We start from the raw sequence: 20,749 nt of genomic DNA on the forward strand, positions 1-20,749 counted from the left end.
AGCCTCAGCTCTGGGGCCGGGCACGGCCCCCCTCCCACCCCCCAATGGCAGGCACAGAGCTCCGGGCTCAGCAGACACAGCCCACAGAGAGCTGTGCTCCGTGACACATTCCCCCCAGCTGCCCCCATTTCCCCGCTGTTCCCCCGCAGCACAGGGCTGCTCCGTGCCACGCACAGCCTCCAGCAGCAGCCACCTTTCCCCCAGCCCACGGCGGGGCACCTTGCTGCTTCATTCTGCCTGATGGGATTACAGCAATCATTGGAAGCAGGGCACGGATTTGGGTCTCGCTGGATGCGTCTGCCTTCTCCGCAGCTCTCTGCCATCGCCAGGGCAGCGTCAGCCGCGGTTTCTGCTCACAGGGAAGGACACGCCATTGCCAGCAGACACCTCTGCGTGTTTGGGGCTGCTGGAGCCTCAGCCTGGACCTGGCACGGGCTCTGCAGAGCCGGCTGCCGTGCCCCATTCTGGATGTTTGTGCTCAGGGCAGGCCTTTATTAGTGGCAGCTCTCCTGCATGCCACTGCCACGTGCACAGTGCAGGTAGGAGCAAGTGAGGGGGTCCTGTGCCCCAACACTGCTTACAGATGGACTGCAGCTCAACCGTTCTGTTGTCAGCTCACTGCACACAGAGCTGCCCTCTGTCACCCCATGCTTCAGCCCAGTGCCCAACGGGATGGTGGTACCCACACTCCCGTGTGAGCCAACAGCCCCAGCAGCAGCTTCAAGGCTGCTCCCTGCATCTCAGTGCCCAGCAAATCCAACCCATGGGGCTGCACCCCACCACCAGCATTGCACTGCACAGGCAGTGCACGGGAGCTGCTCAGCTCCAGCGGGCAGCCATCGATTTTCTTGCACAGCACCACTTCTCACAGTGCTGACAAGCTGCACGGCACGTGGGGATCGCAGCATGGGGGGCGGGGGGAGGAGGAGGGGGAGGCAGGACCTGTTGCAGCCCACCTGCTGCCATTTAATGCCCAATCGCTGCAGCCCCAGGACCTGAGCACAGCTGTGCAGCATCACACACCCACACACAGCCCTGAGCCCACCGAGCTGCAGCCTCCTGCAGGCCCAGCATCACCTCCACACCGACAGTGTGTGATAACTCCCCTCCTCCCCCCCATCCCCTCTGGCTGTGTCTTAAGCAGCATTTAGCCACGACTCTAGGAAGGAGCGGAAGGGCTGGAAGCTGTCAGAGCTGCTTACAACCACCTCTGCTCAGCGTTAGCGTGCAGCACAGCCAGAGGGGCTGCAGAGCACGCACCAAGCTGGGCACAGCCCCGTGCCCTGACCCTGCATCCCCTGCAGCCTCGAGGCAGGCAGGGAATGGCCGCAGCCCGGGGCCACCCAGGGTTCCGCCAGCACCGCCGCGCTCGGGCTGCCGCAGAGCCGCCCCGCTCCCCAGCGCCGGCATGCAGCGATGCAGGAGGCAGCAGCCAAGAGCCGCTTGGCGCAGGCTCAGCCGCCTCCCAGGGCCGGGAGAGGAGGGGGCCGCGGGCAGCAAGGAGACGAGCAGAGGGGGGCTCAGCCTGCCCACGGGCAGCGCCCAGCTCGCCCACGCTGCTGCTCTCGCGGCCCCGGCAAGGATGGAGCACGGGGAACGATCCCTCCTGCCCCAGCCCTCCTGTTTTCCTCGGTGGCACCGCGGTCACGCTGGGGGTGAGCAGAGCCCCAGCAGGCAGCCGATGTGCACCCCGAGACTGATCCTCATTGAAGGGGACAAGCGGCGACGAACAGAAGTCACCCTGCACACAACCGTCCGTTCTCATTAACGAGGGAGTCTGTCTCCATCAGTCCCACAGCCAGAAACCTTCCATCCCTATGCAGAGGGTAAAGGGGGGTGCGAGCCATGGAGCTGGCCTGGCAGCCCGTGCTCCCAGCGAGGAGCGCCTCCGGCAGTGGGCAGAGCCCAGGAGCTCAGCCTGGGGAGGCTCTCTGCCCCGTAGTCGCTCCCTGGGGCGTTCACTGAGCACAACTGAAGGCTCAGCCCCACCTTCCCTTCCTTCCAGCTCACACAGCCTGGCACCTGCTCCTCTTCACCCTACCCTACGTACTGCAAGTAAACCTCATCAGCTTATTTTTCCTTACATTTGAGGTTCAGTGGAGCTCCTTCACACGCCGTTGCAAGACTCACCAGATTCCACCCACCCAGAGCAGAAGAAAAATAACGGTCAAGAAAACCATATCAGAGGAACTGCAGTTTTGCTGCAGAAGAACCAAGGAGAGGAGGGTGCTGGTGGGGGTGGTTTTCAGGTTCAGAAGACAGCAGTCGGGCAGGGCACTAGAGCTCCAACTAAGCAAAGCCCAAGCAGCCTGCCACACACTGACAGATGAGACTCCACACCAGCAGGCTGCATTAGCTGGGTCAGAAGTTGAGAATCCAGCACTTTAGCCATCCGGAAAAAGCACTTGGGAAGGAGCTAACATTGGAGCCTTGGGGCTTATAAGCAGAACTGCGCTGAGAGATGTACTGTTCTGAGTACATTTGGGCTGCAGCTCCTCCCAGTCTTGCAGAACAGCAGCTCTGGTTACTGCTATGCCTGGGAAGCTGGGCTTGGTAGCACTCAGCAGCACTCTGGTTTACCTCCCTCTTTGCTCTTAAACCTGCACATGCCATAGACTGCAAGTAAAGCTCTCCATCAGCATATGAACCCTATGGAGTTTGCACAAACCCTAGCAAGCATGGAAACGTCAGCTTATGAAACAAATAGAGAAGAAAGGCTTGCTTTCAGAACCCAAATTGCTCTGCTTCAGCAACGCACCCATTCACAAAAGCAGAAAATGCAGACATCAGTTCTACTGAGGAGGAGATAAAGACCATGTGCAGAGGTGGTGCCGGGATGCACTGGGAAGCTGGGAGGAAAAGCAGGCTCTGAATACACACTCCTTTTGCAAAGTAAGCTCTCTGTATTCATCCGAGAATGTCTGTAGTACAGGGTTCATCTGGTATAAATAAAGTACAAAATTTTACAATGTCTTAATCATTATTTTAACAAAAATACTAAAAACGGAGTAAAAACTGAAACCAAAGTGGGAAGGGAGACTATCGGCCACAAGGGATCTCCAGAAACGTTTGTAGAAATCGGATAGTGAAAACATTTCCTCTGTACAATAAAACCATCCTCCTGGCATCTCCTTGCGAGATGGGCAGCACAGCACAGGGCACAGCATGAGAGCAGGGCTGGCAGCGGCCCCAGATCCCAGGTCTGGCTGAAGAGCTGCGTCCAGCCCACGGTGATGTCTGCACCCTGGTCCAGGCTGAAGCACTGCAGGTCAGTAGCGCCCAAAGGGGTTGTTGTTCTGCTGTGGTTGTGTATCTGTGGAGAGCAAGAGTTACACGGTCACAAGGTTTTGTTCCAGCAAGAGGATTTCCCTCCCCACGCCAGCAGTGTGGCTCTGAGGCTGTGTCACAAACACAGGATATCCCTGTGCTGCTCGTGTGCCTGAGGCTTTAGCTCAGAGCGCAGTCAGGACCCCAATTTCTTTGAGGAAGAGAGACCTGCAGAGCACCTGCAGCCAAACAAGCTGTTCAGACAGCTTGTGTCACCTGGGATACACCCAGAAACCAGAGGAGGTGAAGGTTTTACATTCTGACTCCATAACGGCGTCCAGGTGCAATGAAAGACATGCCACGGGACTAACAGGTGGCACAAAAGGGGCAGGAAACACAGCAAGGTTATCCTAAGAACCTCATCAACTTCCAAAGCTGATGTGAGCAGTGTGTATCACAAAATAGAGTAGCTGGGTGTTGTGTGATTAATAAAATCCTGTGAGTTTTTTTTTGGAATCCCAATCAGCAACTCTGACACTGCAGACTGAGTAAAGACCAGTGCAACCAGACCAGCTCACTCTCCTCCCTGACGCTGCTGGACAAAAGCACAGAATCAACTCAGAGCCTCCCAACCCAGCACACGCTGAGCCCAAGGGGTTCTTGTTGCTCTCCTACGAGATGTCCTTGGTGGTGTCCTGCTTTCCACTGCACCCCAGCCACTACAAATAAGAGCTCCAGATGGCTCCTGGTGGAACCGATGCAAACCCACTGAGGCAGCATGGAAGCTGCATGCTGACACATGGCTGCATTGGACCCACGCATCCGTTCCATATAAAACCCCGCTCTGCTCGCTGTGCAGACAGGATGCAGAAATATGGCTATTCCATTACATTCAGATGCTTAAATGAGATCTTCTTAGACTTGAGTGTCCTGGCTGGGATCCTTGCACAGACTCGTGGTTTGTGAATCAGGCTAGTAGCAAACTTAGCACATTAAAACTTCTGTTTTCTCTTTTTTGTCACAAGGACTGAGAACTTTCTGTCGGGGAGTTAAGTGTAAGTACCAACACTTGGCCATTATCTGTTGCAGACATTTGTCATGTGTGAACCCTATGGGAAAGAAACACCTCCTCCCCGATTGTAACAAGCACTTCTCAAGCACAAGCCTGCTCTGAGACACAACCAATTTAAGCAACTGAATTAACCAAGCAGACAGATCAAAATCTGCCAAATGTATTTCCAGTTGACATTGAGCTATAAGCATTCACAACCTTGGCTGCCATAGAAATGGTGGCCCAGCATGAAAAAAGGAGTGCTGTCAGCTCCGAGCCCTTTCCCAGCCCCCACCGCACGGTTACAGCTCACACAGTACAACTTGCACAAAAGCAGTGCACTTTATCCGTGGGCATTTTCATAGCATTGCTGCCATTTTTTATGGCACAAAAGCCAGGAAGGTTACAGTAAAGCAGCAGGTGGTGCAGAGGGAGCAGTACAGGCACTGGGTTTTGCTTCTATCCCCCAAGCCAGCACTTCGATACTGATTATAAAAGCACTCATACAGTGGCAGACCACAAAAACCATCCATACCATTACCCTGCCTGTGACAGCAGCCACAGAAGCAACGAGCACAAAGTGGTGCTTCAGACTGCATTGCCTGCCTCCAAGAAGCCTGACCCAAATCACAGCATCTCTGGATCAGCCACCAATGAACACCCCAGGACTACAGCCTCCCTGAGCCTCTCAGAGGTCATTCACAGCAGAGGAAGCACCTCTGAATGCTTTAATGCTGCATGGTAGCCTCTAGAAAGGCTCAGGCTCCCTCATCACTCTGCACACAGCAGGTCTGGAAAGTCGTTCCTGTGCTGGCAGCACTGCCTGCCCTGCTGCTGTGCCCCCTAGGGCCAGGGGCTCCACGTCCTGATGCCACTGTCCTGCCAGTATCGCTTATGGCCTCAGACAGCATGGTTTGGCCTTGCTTTCCTGCACCAGGGTAGCTGCAATGGAGAATGACAAGGAAAGAGACTGACTACAGACGGAATCAAGAGCACCAAGGCTTACTGGAAAGCTGCTGTTGAAGCTGTCGAACCAGAGCAGCTGTTTGCTGCTGCTGCTGCGTCTGCTGAAGGCCCTGGCGCTGGAACTGCAAAGACAGAAAGTGAGTTACAGCCACAACACGGCTGGCAGCCTCAGCACTCACACAACAGTGGGAAAAGCAGGGGAGGAGAAGGGGGAGGATGCAGGTGGAGCACAGTTGGGTTTGTGCTGGACTATCACATCCCTCTGTCTCCAAGGGAACACTCACGATGGGCTGCTGGGGGGGAAGAGCCTGCATCCCCAGCCCTGGGGGCTGGCCCTGCGCCTGTGGCTGAGGCACTGTGGAGACCTGGGGCTGCTGCTGGGGCTGTGGCTGCGGTGGTGGTGGTTGCTGCTGCTGCTGCTGTTGCTGTTGTTGCTGTTGCTGCTGCTGCTGTTGCTGCTGCTGCTGCTGTTGCTGCTGTATAGACAGAAAAGAAGGGTTATCAGAGCACTGCACAAGGGCTGAAAAGGGGGAAGAGCATTCCATCACAGTAACATACTCTTACACCACTTTCCTTACAAGTACCTAAATTACACAAATTTCACCAAGACCTTCCCACCCCAGGCCGAGAAACTGCATGAAACAAAGGAAAGGTAACAAAATTCTTCTGCAAGATGGGGCTTCAGCAGAAGGCAGGAAGAGAACTACAGGTCTACTGGTCAGCTGGAGAATAAGTAGGAGCAAACACAAATACAAGAATAGAAAACCACTAAGAGCAGTCTCCTGAGGTTAGCTAGTTCTGCTCCTGCCTCCTAGTAAGATCAGCAATACCTGCTTCACTGAGTCTTTGCCTGACCTGTTCTAAAAATATCTCCAAACACATCAACAGAGCTCCTGCAGCCTCTGTACGCAACCTGTTTTCAGGTCATGGCTTAAGGTCATCTCTTGTCCTACAGCCAAGTTAGCTGAAGGTTGTTTTTGTGTGTGTTTGTTTTCAAAAAGTCAGAAGTTGAGAAATTCTGCTCGTTTTCCTTCTCTAACTGAAAACTCAGCTGTTTCAGCCTTGTCTCCTCTCACACATTTCCCAGCTCTCTGACCCACCTCACTGTCCTTCTCTGCCACTCGCGATGGTGCTGCACTTTGGTAAAAGGATGTAGATAAAACTGAGTGCAATGCTCCAACCTAAATGCTAGCAGAACTGGTTACAGGAAGAATACACAAAGGCAGAAATATTCACACATCTCAAAGATCTTCATTTCTCCCCAAACAGCTTCTTAATCTTCAGATATTTCTCCCACCTGTTGAGGTAGTTTTAAACTCTCCAGATGAGCAGAAGAGCTTCTAGCAAAAATAGAAAACTACTACAGCTGTCATAAAAAAAACATGGTGATGGTAGGTACAATTCTGGCACAAACAGTTCAAACCTCAAACAGACTCAGAAAACAGACAGAAACATGATCAGGAGAAAGGACAATATCTTAAGAGAGATGTTAGAAAAACCTGACCTGTGAAAGATGCAAGTGCTCCCTAGGAATACACTGGGCAAGCAGCAGAAAGAAAGAGGAGCCAGTAAACAACAGGACATGGCAGACAGTAATAACTGGATACCAGAAACACACTGAAGCTTGGATCAAGGATTCTACCCATCAAAGGCAGTGTATTTCTAGACCAGCCTCCCAGCTTCCATCTTAAACCAGTTTGGTCACTTAGGTTCATGAAATGCATGCTCTGACCTGGATAAGCAGATAACAAGAAAGATAAGTGACAAAATGAGCCAAGAGATCCCTCCTGATTTAGTGTCCTAGCTCCAGCTGACTACCACCCATGGGAAGCAAACCAAAAAGCCATACATCTTTTCTACAAGAGGCTGCACGATGACAGTCAACTAAAGCACCAAGAGTCTGTTGTGCACCTGGTATGCCCCTGATAACGCAGAAGAGTCACTGTAACTGCAGACATCTTGGACGCTCCACATTTTTTTTTGAGCAACCAAGCGATGTCAGCTAAAAACTGAAGGTATACACAAAGTTACTGAGCTAGGAGAAGTGCTAGTGGCTTGTCTGAGGCATGTTCTTTTTCTAAATACAATGAGGAATGCCAAAAGAAACCCACTGAATAGTCAGAAGGTGCTACTCACCAAAAGAACTCAAAGCTGCTGATTGCACTACAGGAATCTCCTGTCCAGTGCATGGCAGCAATTCCCAGATACTGCTGACAGAGGCACTTACTCTCAGAAAAGTGTCGTTGCTCTGTGCCATTTAAAGGTTGCCCATGTTCTACAGGCTTGCTAGGCCTTGTTGTAAGGTACATAACTCACCAAGTAACCTCCAATTTCCTATTTTTGTGTTTCTCTTTCAATTCCATGCATTTCTGTAACTCTAAAGTGTACACCATATGGGTATTTGTTATTCATAAGGCCATAATGCAAACCTATGAAATACTTCCATCTGTTGGCACATGCATGTGAACTTATCCAAACCTAGTCCTAGACCTCAAAGCTCAATGAATCAGTTGTTTTGGTTTTTTTTTTTTGTTTTGCTTTTTTATCATCTACTGTTAGATGTGGAGTACACGGATTGATTCATGATTCATACCAGACTTTCTGCCCCTGGAAACTGTGATTCAAACTTTGATCTTGTGAAAATGTAAACATGCCCCTGAAAAGGATCTTATAGGAAAGAATTCTACCTAGCCTGGTGTGGACACGGGGATTTTCATTTTCTGTCTAGCTCTTGCAGCACTTAACTTCTATGAAAGCAAGCTTTCTGCACGATGCTAGGGGCTCAGCTAGAATAGGAAGAAGCAGGATGCAGGCCACAGAAGATTAAACCTTTCCTGTTCTTAACTTTCCTTTAAGCTCATGCTGGGTGGCCAGCAAAAGACAGCACAGCAGGTCTCTCTGTCAGAAGTGGCCACCTCTAAGGAAGGAAGAATGGCCTAGCAAATTATTACAGACAGTCCTCAACTGAGCTGACATCCTTCTGGGCACAGAGGGGCAGAGCACAGCGCTGTTGACAGGTAAGCAGTGTTTGCTAAGCCACTCCAGCAGCCTTTCTCCTGTCAGCAACCACTCACCCTCAGCATCTGCTGCTGCTGTTGCTGCTGCTGCCGCAGGTACTGCTGCTGCTGCTGGTCAGGCAGTATCTGGCTGGGTCGAATTCCTGAGGGGACTCCTTGGGGACCCAAATGGTTCATCCCAGTCATCATGGGAGCCTGCTGTATTGACTGGTGAGGAAATCTGCAAGGGAAAAGGATGAGCCCATGGAGGAAAAAAAAAATAAAAAATAAAAAATCACAAATTGCTAGCTTCTCTATTCCAAACCCATCTGCTGCCATCAATGAGATACAGAGCCCAACTGCTGCTTGCAACCCGTGCTGCTTCTCTGTAGAAATGTGAGGGACACCAGGCACCTTCAAGGGCTTCAAACAACCTGCTTTTCCAGAAACCTTAAGTAATGGAGTCAGTCCACTGGTCTGCAGAGTCTTCCTGATGGATTTATGTCTGCCCATGAGCAACAGAAGCACTGACTGCACTTTTAGATGTTAATCTACTGGCTAGATTTAAATTCACAACTATGACTTTCTCAAGTCATTTGTTTCATACATCCCAAATTCATCTTTCTCTGGCTAGTAACATCGTCTCCTGCTGGCAGCTAGCATCTCCAAATTTCATCCTGGCTCTGTTTCTTCTCAGGACTGGAAGCTGAATAAACATGCTCCCTGAGGGTGTAAAGGACTCAGATGCTGTGTAACACAGCATGGAGAACAGGCTTTTCACAGATTGCTGTTAGGGCTGTCTGAACAGAGCAGGGAAGCCCTTGATGAAATACAGCTTATTAACATCCAGTAGTGTGGGAAGTACCTCTGTGTGTTGCCCAAGGTGTGCCCATAGCCTGGGGCCTGCTGGTGCACGTAGCCACTTGGTCTCTGCTGCATCTGTCTGACAGGATCCACCAGGGCAGGATTAGAGCTGGGGTGGGAATTCTGATAGGGCTGGCCAGAATACGTAGGAGGCACCATTGTGCCCGACTGGGAAGGGTGCTGCTGAAGTCCTATATGGGAGACGTAAGGTGTGTAACCCTGGAATAAAACAAAAACAAACCCTTTGTCAGTCATGGAGTAGGGTACAATCATTTGGAGCAATGGAGATCATTCTCCTGTAAATGCTATCACAAAGACTGTTCATTTCTAGAATTCCAATTCTGCTGGCCAGAAAACGAGTGAAAAGCATTAAGAGATTTCAAGATTTAACAGCAGGAATGAAGACACTGCCCTGTGCTGAAGCCAGAGTCCAGTCGTACCTGTGGTCACTGAGACTCACCTGGGAGGGCTGTAGTGCCCCATAGGATGGGGTTGGAGCCATCTGGCGTACTGGCTGCTGTCCCATTATGCCTTGGCCCTGCTGGAAGGCAACAGAAGGACACTTTTTCAACATCTCCAAAGGCCAGGGACACTGCTTCTCCCTTCTCAGAAGCTCCCACCAAATCAGACAAGTAGCTTCACTAACTAACCCATGAGGTTACTCCACGGCACACAGATGTGAATAACTTTTGCTTCACCTCAACTTGGGGTAAATAAGCCACTATCATCCTACCACTCCACCACCAGGATGTGCTCCTCTCACTGCCCAACAGCTGCAGATGTTCCCAGTGTACCTCACTCACAGACTGCTGGTGATGCAGATCCAACAAAGCCAGTGGCAAATACAGAGTTGCCCAGAGGAACAGATACGAGGGACCCTTCTCCAGGGCAAAAAGGGAGACAGGACTGGAGAATGTGTCTAGAATGGACACTCTCAGCAAACAGCTAGGGCTTGCTGTGCTGTGGGGCCTGCCAAAAGAGCACAGCTCTGACGTACCAACTTCGCTTGAAGTTGCTGCCTCAGTATCTGTCCCTGGGACACTGGAGGCTGTTGTCTGTACACTGCTGGCTTGTAGGAGGGGTCAATGCCCATCATGCTCCCCATCCCTGAGGGCAGAACCCCACTGTAGGGAGGACGACTCTGAACAAGTTTCCCCAGCGGCATGCGCACAGGTCTGTAGGACGTATCCAGGCGAGGGCCACCTGTAAGAGGAATAGGAACAGACTGAATAGTCATGTGCTGTTGATGAGCCTTGGAGCTTCAGAACAACTGGTCATCAATACATTTGGAAATAGGCAGGAGGGGCAAATGTGTGTAGGACCATCTCAGACAAAGGGGTTCTTACAGGAGGTCCCCACAGAGGTGCAATACACACCCCTTCCCTGCACACCTACCTGCTGGAAGAGGCTGATTCTGGGCATAGAGACCCACTGGTGACTGTCCATATGCCAGCCTAGACATAGTGCTTCCTGCTTGGTGATGCAAGAGATCCGTAGGCATGCCAACTCCATATGAAACCCCTCGGCTGGGACCCAACACAAAATCCTGCAAGGAAAAGAAGGGAGTAAGAAAAATCATCGTGCACTGAGAATTCATGAATGGATCAAGAGTAGGAACATTTCACAGGAGGAAGCCTGGATTGCTATCTGAGCTGGAAGCCTCCTTCCCACCCATCAGAAATGAAGAAAATGCTTGCACTACCCCAGGCTAGCAGGAAGAGTGTAAAGCTCCAGAACTCCCAGAGAGAAATCACATTTCATCTTCACCACTACTGCTCTCCAGCTCTCAGAAGGGAGTGCTCAGGGCTAAAATATCAGGGTTGGACACAGGAAATCCGTATGTGCTGGACAGTCAGTTACCTCACTTTTGCTGGCAGACTGGTTGCGTTTCTTGGTTTTGCTCTGTTTCTTCTTGCGTTCCTCAGTAGAAGTGGCAGGATTGGAGCTTGTTTTATCAGCCTTGCTTGGTTCCACAGCCTTCTTCTCCGGCTCCAAAGCCACAGGTGTAGGAGGCTCCTCCTCTTCAGGGGGCAGAGGCAATGGCTCCAGGTAGTAACTGCGGGGCTTGGGTTTTAAGTGTGTGTGGTACAGAAGAAGCCTCTGCTGCTCCTCAAATCTAGACACCCTGCGGTCCACCCGGACTGTCCCAAACCATCCCCAGGAGAGGGGGGCTGAGTGCTTTAAGCCCTCAAACAGATCCCAAGGGGAGATCTTCTGCTTCGTAGAGACTTGCAAACCCTTTAAAACAAAAGAAATAAGAACCTCCAAGACCCTGATCTTTCTCCTGCTACAGGAAACGACACTTCCATCAGACTCCACATACCCCAGGAAAAAAAAGAACCAAAAACCAACAAAACAACTACCAAGACAGCCAGAGCTGCTCTTCCATGTGGCAATACAGTCATTTCTAAAGCTCTTCATCAACAACTGGCATTCTCTTTCATCCCACCTCTGTCAATCTCCTGCTGCACACTGGCACTGCCCATTAAGTCGTGTGTCAGGGATTATGGCTTTTTTTCTTCACACAGCCATGATTGCAAAAGAAAAGTTTAAATAACTTCTCAGACTGTAGTAGCCTGCACTGCTGAGCATTAACACCCAGCTTTGCCCTTTTCAGACATAGTTTTGCGCCAGCTTGCCTGCATGCAGCCAGCCATTTCAGGCTTGGCAGGCAACAACGAGCTGCATACTGATGCCTCCCAAGCAGGGAAGACTCAAGGCATCAGAGGACAAGGCAGCACCTGCCCTAAGGAGCCATGATGCAGGCAGCAAAGCTCCACGTACCTCTTTCTTGAAGATGGAGTCAAAACCAGCTATTTTATTGCCTTTGGTGTCAATGAGGGATCCCTGAGGTTCGCAGGTGATGACATCCCGGGTCTGCTTGGGCAGCGGCAGCAGCTGTCTCACCTTCTCCAGGCTGTCAGACTGCCGGTCCCCCAGCTCCTTCTGCACAAATGGAATAGAAAAGTCTTCAACAATTCCTCAGAAAAAAAAAGAAACATCCAAATCCCACTGTTGCTTCTGTTGGTGTCAGCCACCACCTCTGCGTTACCTGTCATCTTTGCATTCAGCCCAACACCCACAGAACCACTGGGGCAACCCCCACTGCTTTTCTAAACAGCAAGAGGACTAGTAGGATATGAGAGACAGATATCTGCAGAGTGGGATGCCTGCAGCACAGCATGCAGCTCCCTGTACAGGATGTGGTGCCTCTCACCCTGAGTTTCTTCACAAGATTCATGTACGCCCGCTTGTTCTCCTCCATGCTGCCCTGAGAAATGCTGGACATATCAGCAGCCAGGGTGCCATTGATGAGAACACTCAGCATGTCCAGCACAGTGGTGAAGAGCTCACTGTTGGTGAGAGCAGAAAGGTCAAAGCCACAGAAGAATCAAAGTCGCTGCCATCACAGTAACACCAGACACTATTAGCTGCTAAGAGCACTGCATAAAGCCAGAAGTACTGAGTGCTCTTCAGACTAGTCTCCCACACTAATCCTTCCTTTGGTTACACATCACAGGGTGTTCATACTTCAGTTAAGGGAGATACTGCAGATTAAGACTGGCCTCCTGTCCACCCAGTCAGCTTATCCAAAGAGCAAGTCCAGACTCAGCTCACCCCTGCTTATCTCTCTGCATCTGGAAAGCAGAGTTTGCTCTGAATATGTCAGAAGAGTATAGCTGGACTCTTGGACCTAAGTCACAGCTTGTTATTACTCCAAAGTCTCTTTCAGCAGTCACAGTGCTTCCCAACAGCGCCTACAGAGACAGCTAGCTTACACAAGAAGAGGGGTCATGCTAATTACTGCCTCCCCTTAGGAACCACATGGAGCAGAAGTCAGCCAGAAAGTTACTTGTTTGACTGCATGTCCACGGTGCCACTGCTGATGATGTCCAGGAGAAGCACAGCCCATTCAGTTGTCTGCTGTGTACTGCGTTGAACTGTGTCAAACATCCCTCCCACCTGGTAGAGAAGAGTAGTTTATTTAAAAACAAACAAACAAAAAAAAAACAACACACCAAGAAGAAGCACTAAGACTAAAAAATGAGACAGAAGCCTAAATCAGAGCAATTCAGGTGCTACAGGACTCCTTCTGAGAGCTCAAGGAGACTGCAATCAGCAGGACAAACCTCAGACACAAGTTGTCATGCTGTGGAGGAGCACCAAAGCATTACAACAAGAAAGCAATACTGAGAGTAGTCTGCATGGATCATCTCTGAAATGGAGACCAAGGTTGTGAATTTCACTGTGACCCAAAGGACAAGGAAGTTTTTCCACAACTCCTATACCACTCCAGGCTCAAGACCCTATGGCAGTAGGGTGATTTTTTTTCTTGCTTCAAGACCATTATAGCCCCAGTGTTTGTGTGCTCAAAAAAAGGAAGAAAAAGGAGAAAATTCTTTATTCCATATGCAACTTCTCCACAACTTCTCACCAAATTCAGTCGTAACTTCAGGGCCTCATGCATCAGCTGCTTGGCTTTGCAGTCATCTTGGTACTGATCTTCTCGCCAATTCGTAACAATCTAGGACATTTAGAAGAGAGGATAGACCTCATGAGCTGTATGTTTATAGAAGGCAGCTTGTGCTTTCTGGTGACCAGTGACTCAGAGAAGACGGTCAGCTCAAGCACCCTCTACCAACCAGGGTAAGACCTTTGCCTTTTTGGACACAAAGAAAGACAGACAATGTTCCCAAGGGCAGCAGCCTGTCTGATAAGGAAGGAAAGTGAGAGGAGAAGTAAGACACTTACCTGCTGGACCTGACTGTACAGAGAGGTGAGGAGACCCTCCCGCTGTTCATCCTGCCCCTTCAAGCAAGTTAGCACCAGCGACAGAAATGGCTGCTGGCTCAGCAGGGACATGCTGCAGAGAGAACAGCAATGTAGCTGTGCTGCCAGGCTGTGGGATCAGCACAGCAAGCACTGCCTGCCCTTTCCCCAGGACTCACCTCTTCTGCTTCTGGCGGTCCCGCTCTTTGCGGGATGACGACCCCAAATGTTGTCCTTTCTCCAGTTCTTCTCCAGCAGCTTTCAGCACGTGGCCCTGCACTGATGTTGGGAGCTTGGCAATCAGAGGGGCCACCAGCCACACTCCTGATCTCTCCAGAGAACTGTGATAATAAAAACGAGAAAACCAGTTTGAGATTCAACCTCTAATCAAAACTGTCTACAAGGCAGCTTCACACTGGGACTACACCTACCTGAGGATGGGTTTGGATTTGTTGCTGGCTGGGGTAGCACTCGCTGAGCTACTGATATTGTTGACTCCATTGCCAGCAGAACTAGCAGAGCTGGTCTCTGCTGACTGCTGGAATACCTCAATAGTGGCCTTGGCTATATTTTCTAACAAGGAGTTCATCTCCTGGAGATAGGGAAGAAAAGAGAGCTAAGTCCTGCTAAGTCACTGGTACAAATCCAGCTTGCCCGTGGGTGCTTTCCTCTGGGTCTCAGACTCCTCACATCCTTCCCAGGCTTGGCTTTCACAAGCCAGACTCACGTATGCACCACTCTTCATTTTCTCCCTGTTCCTGCTTCTGTCAGGTCACTAACCCACCACCTCGCAAGCAACTACTTCAACACTGGCAACATACACACAGCCCTATACAGTCCCTCTGTGCAAAAACTCACGTTATTTGCAGTCTGCTTAATCATGAGCTGCAGCTCCAGCGAGGACTGCCTCATGGTCCACTGATCCAGGTTCTGCAACATACACACACTTCATGTGAGTATTTACCACGGTTCAAGCTACATCCCCAACCCGTGCCCTCAGCTCCCATGGTAACAACTGTCAGAACCCCTCAGAGAGGGCTGCACCCCTCAGAGTGGTGGATTTCACTACTCCAGTGCTAGACTGGGCCGTTACGACGACATCCCTGGACTCTGCCAGGAGCCCATACCTGAAGGATGCGCTTAATCCTCTGCCGCTGAGGATTTTCTCCTTCCTCATTGTCCAGCAGTCGGTGTGGATAACAGATGAGCTGCATCAGCCTCTGGGCCTGTGTGCTGCTCAAGACAGGATCCTGCAAGTCGTTACTGTCTTCACAGAGAGACTTCAGACATCGCTCACCTACCCACTCCTGCAGGATGAGGGCAGCATTAGAAGAGCCAAACTCACTTCTCACATCAAACTGGTGCTTCTGCTTTCAGTATCAGATAGATGCAGGGAAAACATCAAACTCAAAAGAACCTTATCAGTACGCAATAATGTCTGGTAATTATCTCTCTTCATGAGCTGTACCATCCTGACTCAGCACGCATCAGACATGGCACAGCAATCCTAACAAAGAAACATCAACTCTGACAAGTCAGCAGCGGAGGAACACAGTAGCTGCTGTTTCTTTTGATAAAGCATGAGCGTGATTTGACACTGCACACTCACTGCCATGCCCAGACTGCATCAACACTGCCACTTGGTCTCAAAGGTCAAAGAAATCACTTAAATTTATTTGATCTATTCCTTGCATAGCCAAGTCCTAGAACTGTGCTAAATGAAGCAACTCAGCAGCAGGGCTGCAGCTAGGGTTAAACTAGAAGGTGTCTTAGGGAAAAGCAAGCCTCTTAACTCTCAAATGGTAATGGAAAACACATTGCTGTCCTTAGTGAAGAACATTCACCTTGCTTCTTGCTGCCTGGGAAATAACTAACTGAATGCAAGGTGTTTATAAGGTCACAAATTATGAGGAGGTGGACAGAAAACTATTATTGTCAGCCTCTCAATTTCAGCTGGTTGCCTCTAAATGCATTATCAGGTAGCAGTTTCCAAAACAAATGAGGTAGATACTTCTTTACATAATTCACAGCCTGAAGTATTCATTACTACATGATTTTTTTCATATTGAAAATCAATTAGTCTCATTAATGAAATTAAAATCTACAGAGAACTACTATATAAAACATTTCTGTAGCAGCACAGTAAGCCTAAATCAGAGAATTCTTCCAATGAGAAGTAAAGAGGAAAGGAGAAGCACTAAGCACTAAGTAAAGCATGAATCAGAGCCTTTCACCTCTCTTCACAGGAGAGCACTGTAAACACCTTTTTTGAGCATTATGGACAACTCTACTACCCCAACCATCAGACTCAAGTTAGCAGCTTTGACTCAACCTCCCTCTTGGTTCATACTCTCAACAATGTGGCTTATCACAGTTCTGAGAATTAATCTTTTCAAAGGGTTGATCACTATTACATCTACTAATCTGAACAGGCTAAAGGGCAGACCAGCAGTTAGGTCATAATAAATCATTAGCACCTACAGAAATAAGCTATAGGTTTAATAATCTACTTCTCAACCCCACCCTCATGACTAATAAAATATATGACTGAATAGGAGATGCAACAGTTTCTGAGTTTGAGACATCACCATCTATGGCTTAAGGCATTTGACAGCCATTCCAGAATTGATACTATGAGTTCTGCTTGCCCTGGAGGTGCTAGTGATAAACATATCATTTCACTTATCCTTCACAGTCCTGTGGCAGGAGCTCTGGCACAGTCTGGTGGCACTCACTGGTGTCTGCTCAAACACTTACTCTTACACAAGCAGTTCTGTCAGCAATCAGTGCTATTCCCTCCCATACACACATTCTATCTCCTGTGAGTCCCTCATACACAGGTTGGAACCAGCAAGAGAAGATCTATTTCTGTTAGTGTTACAGTCAGAATTCAGCAGCACCAACTATGTTGTATTTATGCTCTTAAACACGCAGTCCCAATTCTTCCTTGGAAACTGGTAACACTACTGTTTAACGAGCCACTTAATAAACAACTGCATCACAGAGCATAAGCATAGCACCACACTAAGCAGATGTGCCTTTCAAATTGCAGCACTGCATCCTTCCTGCTGATATAATAAATCTGTAACTGCAGCCAAAGATACCCTTCAGCACCTATTTTTCATTAGGTAGAACAAACAGACTTTCCAGTCTGCAACCAAGTATCCCATCAGACAAGTTTCAGTTCTTCAAATATCAATTTTTCTCAAAGGAACAGAATCACTGATGTTGTCAGAGCAAAAGATTTTTGGTTTTGTTTCTTTAATTAACTGAACAGGGCACTGCAAAGCCCAGGGATACGTTAACAGCCTAGCTGCAAGCAACACTTAAGCTGCATTCTGAGAGGCACAATTTATCACTTGAACAAGCTGTCTTTCTTAAGCTTATCTTCTTTGCCTCCAGCACACATCTCAGCAAACCGCTCCCAGCACTCCCCTCCTTGGACAAGAGCCTTGTGCTGCTGCCAGAGTCAAAAAGGATATGCAGTCCCTGCATACTGCAGCACCTAATTCTTCAGAGCTGTTTCCTTTTTTTTCTTTTTTCCTCCCCCCCTCTCTTTTGTGCTGGTGAGCAGCCCTTAGCGCCATCACCTGGCAGAACCACAGCTAGTTCTTTACTGATGTTTCACAGATAGCTGTGAAAGCCAAAATACCTGTGAAATACCTGTGAAAGCCAAAATGCAGAAAGCCAGACAGGATGCATCTGCCTGCAATAAGGATAAGGACAAGCCCAGGGATGGGACAGACTTACCTGTTGGCAGATGCTCCTCAGTACATACTTGGCATAAATATCCAGGCTAGCTGTTTCTACAGTTACTACCCGACCACCAGCCTTCCTGGTACCCAGCTCATCATCCATCAGATCATCAACACCTCCAGGGTGGGAAAAGCCAGAGCCTTTCAGTTCTGCATCTCCTACAATGAAAGGACAAGCATTACTTAACCATCAATGCCAAACCCAAAGCCTGACCCCCAAAACACCCCGAGCTTTTGAAAACTTCCTGCAACCAGTGATCACTCTGCATACACAAGAAAGCAGATCTCCTCTGGTCCTCTTTACAGCCAGCACATCTACCCCCATGTAAAAAAGCACCACCTTCCACAGCCTCCCCAAAACATTCAGGTACACACCCAGAACAAAGACAGCCTTCAGAACTGCAAAGACTGCTCCATCCACAATACGATTCTGGGAAGCTGCCAGTAAGTGACGGTCGCAAGAAGAACGGATTCCCACCGTGGGTTTGTCTGCAAAGAGGACAATAGGGAAGGGCAATACTCAGGAAGAAAGGCAGGCACAGACTCCAGAGCTGCCTGTATTATGCACCAGCCAGTACCACAGAATCAAGCTTAGGGAATCCTGAGGCTAGTCTTTTTTTTCCAGCTGTAACATGGGGTCAGTTTAATTAAGTTTCACGCAGCACAGTGCCAATCATGCCGTGACAACTGAACCATGAAATCCAAATGGGGAGCAGTGCCTGTGACATGAACTTCAACAGGACTCTAATCTAGAATATGGGTTGGATTTAGAGATCTGAGCCATAAGGATACTGATGAGGAGCCAAAAACAGCCTCCTGGACTGGTTCCATCATCAGACAAAAAGGGAGTGATGTAAAATAACAGCTTCTGGCACCAAGCTAAGAGGGTCTACAAAGCTCTAGACAAGAGAGAAAGAAAGAAGTGATCATTACTCTAATGGCTCAGTGACAGCAAAGCCACCTCTACTGGTGGGTTACTGGCCTCCAGAGCCTCCACCCCCAACATGCCAGGCTACCATGGAGTGACATAAATGGAAGGATATTGTTCTTTGTCCTTCACAGAAAGCAGTGTATGAGGCTTTGCCTGCTTCATTCTAAGCAGGCAGGTCATGATCTCTAATCATAGGGTCCAGCATCTCTTTTCTTGGGGTGCGGGAGCCTCAGTACTTTCACAATAAAGACAGACTTTACTTTCATTCACTTACTGCCATCTTGCTGGCATGGATTCAGCTGCGGAGTCTTAAACAGATGGAGTAAAATCCGGCAGGTCAAACGTGCTCCTGGTTCAGAGTCCTGTTCACTGCAGGCTATGTAAAGAAAACAGTCAACTGAGATTTCGTAAGTGCTGGGACAGCTGACTCTCAATCCAAAAGCTATTCATAGTGCACTGCCCTGGAGCAGCCAGTTGAGAAGCTGCAGCAGCTTTATTGTATTTGCAGATAGGGAGCATGTGCAGCAATTAACATGCAAGTGAGCAAATACATCAGTATTATCCCCAGTGACACGTGCTGCATTCTGCTTGCTCCATCTTTTCTACTTCACCCTGTCTGAGCTTGGATGCTGCAATTCCCAGAGCAAACTGGGAAGGCTGGTGTCAGAATGAGGCAGAGTGGCTCTGGCACTATGGGGCTCAAGTGGTCAGCTGGCTGCTGTAGCCAAAATGCTGACTTGAACCTCACCACAGCAGCAGGAACTGCTCTGCTGGAGTTCAGGGCTGAGTGCATTGGTCAGACAGCGTGGCTGAACACATCAGCCCATGCCGAGTTCAGCTTTTGCACAAACTCCAGATAGTAAGATCTTGAAAAACCTTACCAGTACCAGTTTTTGAAGGGAAACAAAAGGCCAGAAACTCTCTAAAATATTCAATTCTCAAGTACTGTACTATACCAATTGGAGGCAGGTTTCACAACTATGGGGATCACTAAGCATTCACTAAGCACAGTCTCTTGTGCCAGCACTGTGAACAACACCAGCTTTCTGTAGGGATGCACTTACCAGCATTGAGGAGTGAAGGGATAGCAGCACAGCGAATGAGGTCCTCCAGCAGCAAGCACTGCCGGGCAATGAGAATGGCAACAAAGGTGGCCAAGGAGTCATGGAAAGATAAGTCACTGACCTGAAAGAGAGATCAGCCAGTGATCACAACAGACACTGCCTCACTCCCTCTATCAACAATTTCTTAGACTAACTAGGAGCTAGCAGGGGAAGCACCCGTAACCCCAGGATCAGCAAAGGCTGCAATAAGCACCAAACGGTAGCTCTGGCATTCAAAGCCTTTTCCCTGTCCTCAGAAAGCAAAGCTTCCATCCCTTGTTTATTTCCACCTCCTCCCAATGGAACCCTTCACTCTTGATTCACTTCCTTTCCCCCCTTTCAAACGTTTGCACTTGCATCAACATTGCAGAGGAGATCATTGAAACCACAGGTCCCATTATTGGAGGAACAGCACAAAGCTTTAAGCACACCCAGCCACTCGGCGCTTAGAGACTTGCAGTAACCAGTCAGTTCAGCACACAGGATGGCGATGTCATTCACCCTGTTAAGTAAATAAATAACAAAAAAGCAGAAGGTCAACACTGCCACTCATGCACACAGCTGGGGAGCGATTCCCGAAGGCACCTCAGCTTTGGCTCTCTCTTCCTTTCTCCCCAAGACAGCCAAACAAAGGCTACTGTCTTTCTTATCCCCAGCTAAAGATTTGTCTGTCTCAAGAGGACCACGAAAGCTCTGCTTCTTACCTGTCTGGATCATGGTGCCCCACACACACGTGCATAAGTGCATTACAGACAAAACTGTAGCGGTTTGCTGGGTTTTCATTTAGGCTCTTGCCCAGGTTGGTGTACGTGAAGTTATGTGCAGATGGATTTTCAATAGTGTCGATCATGAACTCTGGTTCCCATAGCATGTTGGAATCAGATGGCTCAACATTGCAGTAGATTGTGTTCTTCACCTTGGAGCAGAAGTCACTAAACAGGACGAGAAAGAAGATTAGGAGCACAGAAAAAACCCAACTCTTTTCCACTGAACTCTGATAAGCAAAGCAATCCCATGTAAGATAAACACAGCCTTGGGCAAGATTG

The 20,749-nt window shown here is 49.3% G+C and overlaps 1 protein-coding gene across 1 annotated transcript in view; it reads right to left on the reverse strand.

The window, feature by feature from the left end:
* Nucleotides 1-2,880: 2,880 nt before the first annotated feature.
* The window catches only part of MED12 (mediator complex subunit 12), a 35,184-nt gene continuing 17,315 nt past the window's right edge, over nt 2,881-20,749 (reverse strand). The window contains exons 21-44 of the mRNA XM_010714987.3: nt 20,408-20,635; nt 20,061-20,205; nt 19,665-19,785; nt 18,875-18,976; nt 18,045-18,158; nt 17,665-17,828; nt 15,042-15,221; nt 14,773-14,844; nt 14,346-14,506; nt 14,094-14,255; nt 13,897-14,008; nt 13,580-13,669; nt 12,998-13,107; nt 12,362-12,497; nt 11,929-12,090; nt 11,005-11,382; nt 10,540-10,690; nt 10,142-10,347; nt 9,605-9,685; nt 9,146-9,363; nt 8,359-8,521; nt 5,569-5,760; nt 5,325-5,406; nt 2,881-3,313 (exon numbers count right to left, since the gene is read on the reverse strand). Coding sequence (XP_010713289.3) covers nt 3,270-3,313; nt 5,325-5,406; nt 5,569-5,760; nt 8,359-8,521; nt 9,146-9,363; nt 9,605-9,685; nt 10,142-10,347; nt 10,540-10,690; nt 11,005-11,382; nt 11,929-12,090; nt 12,362-12,497; nt 12,998-13,107; nt 13,580-13,669; nt 13,897-14,008; nt 14,094-14,255; nt 14,346-14,506; nt 14,773-14,844; nt 15,042-15,221; nt 17,665-17,828; nt 18,045-18,158; nt 18,875-18,976; nt 19,665-19,785; nt 20,061-20,205; nt 20,408-20,635 — 3,574 coding nt within the window. The 3' untranslated portion in view covers nt 2,881-3,269. The remainder of the gene's footprint in view (nt 3,314-5,324; nt 5,407-5,568; nt 5,761-8,358; nt 8,522-9,145; nt 9,364-9,604; nt 9,686-10,141; nt 10,348-10,539; nt 10,691-11,004; nt 11,383-11,928; nt 12,091-12,361; nt 12,498-12,997; nt 13,108-13,579; nt 13,670-13,896; nt 14,009-14,093; nt 14,256-14,345; nt 14,507-14,772; nt 14,845-15,041; nt 15,222-17,664; nt 17,829-18,044; nt 18,159-18,874; nt 18,977-19,664; nt 19,786-20,060; nt 20,206-20,407; nt 20,636-20,749) is intronic.

The sequence above is a fragment of the Meleagris gallopavo genome, chromosome 9, assembly GCF_000146605.3.
Source record: "Meleagris gallopavo isolate NT-WF06-2002-E0010 breed Aviagen turkey brand Nicholas breeding stock chromosome 9, Turkey_5.1, whole genome shotgun sequence".
Taxonomy (NCBI): Eukaryota; Metazoa; Chordata; class Aves; order Galliformes; family Phasianidae; genus Meleagris; species Meleagris gallopavo.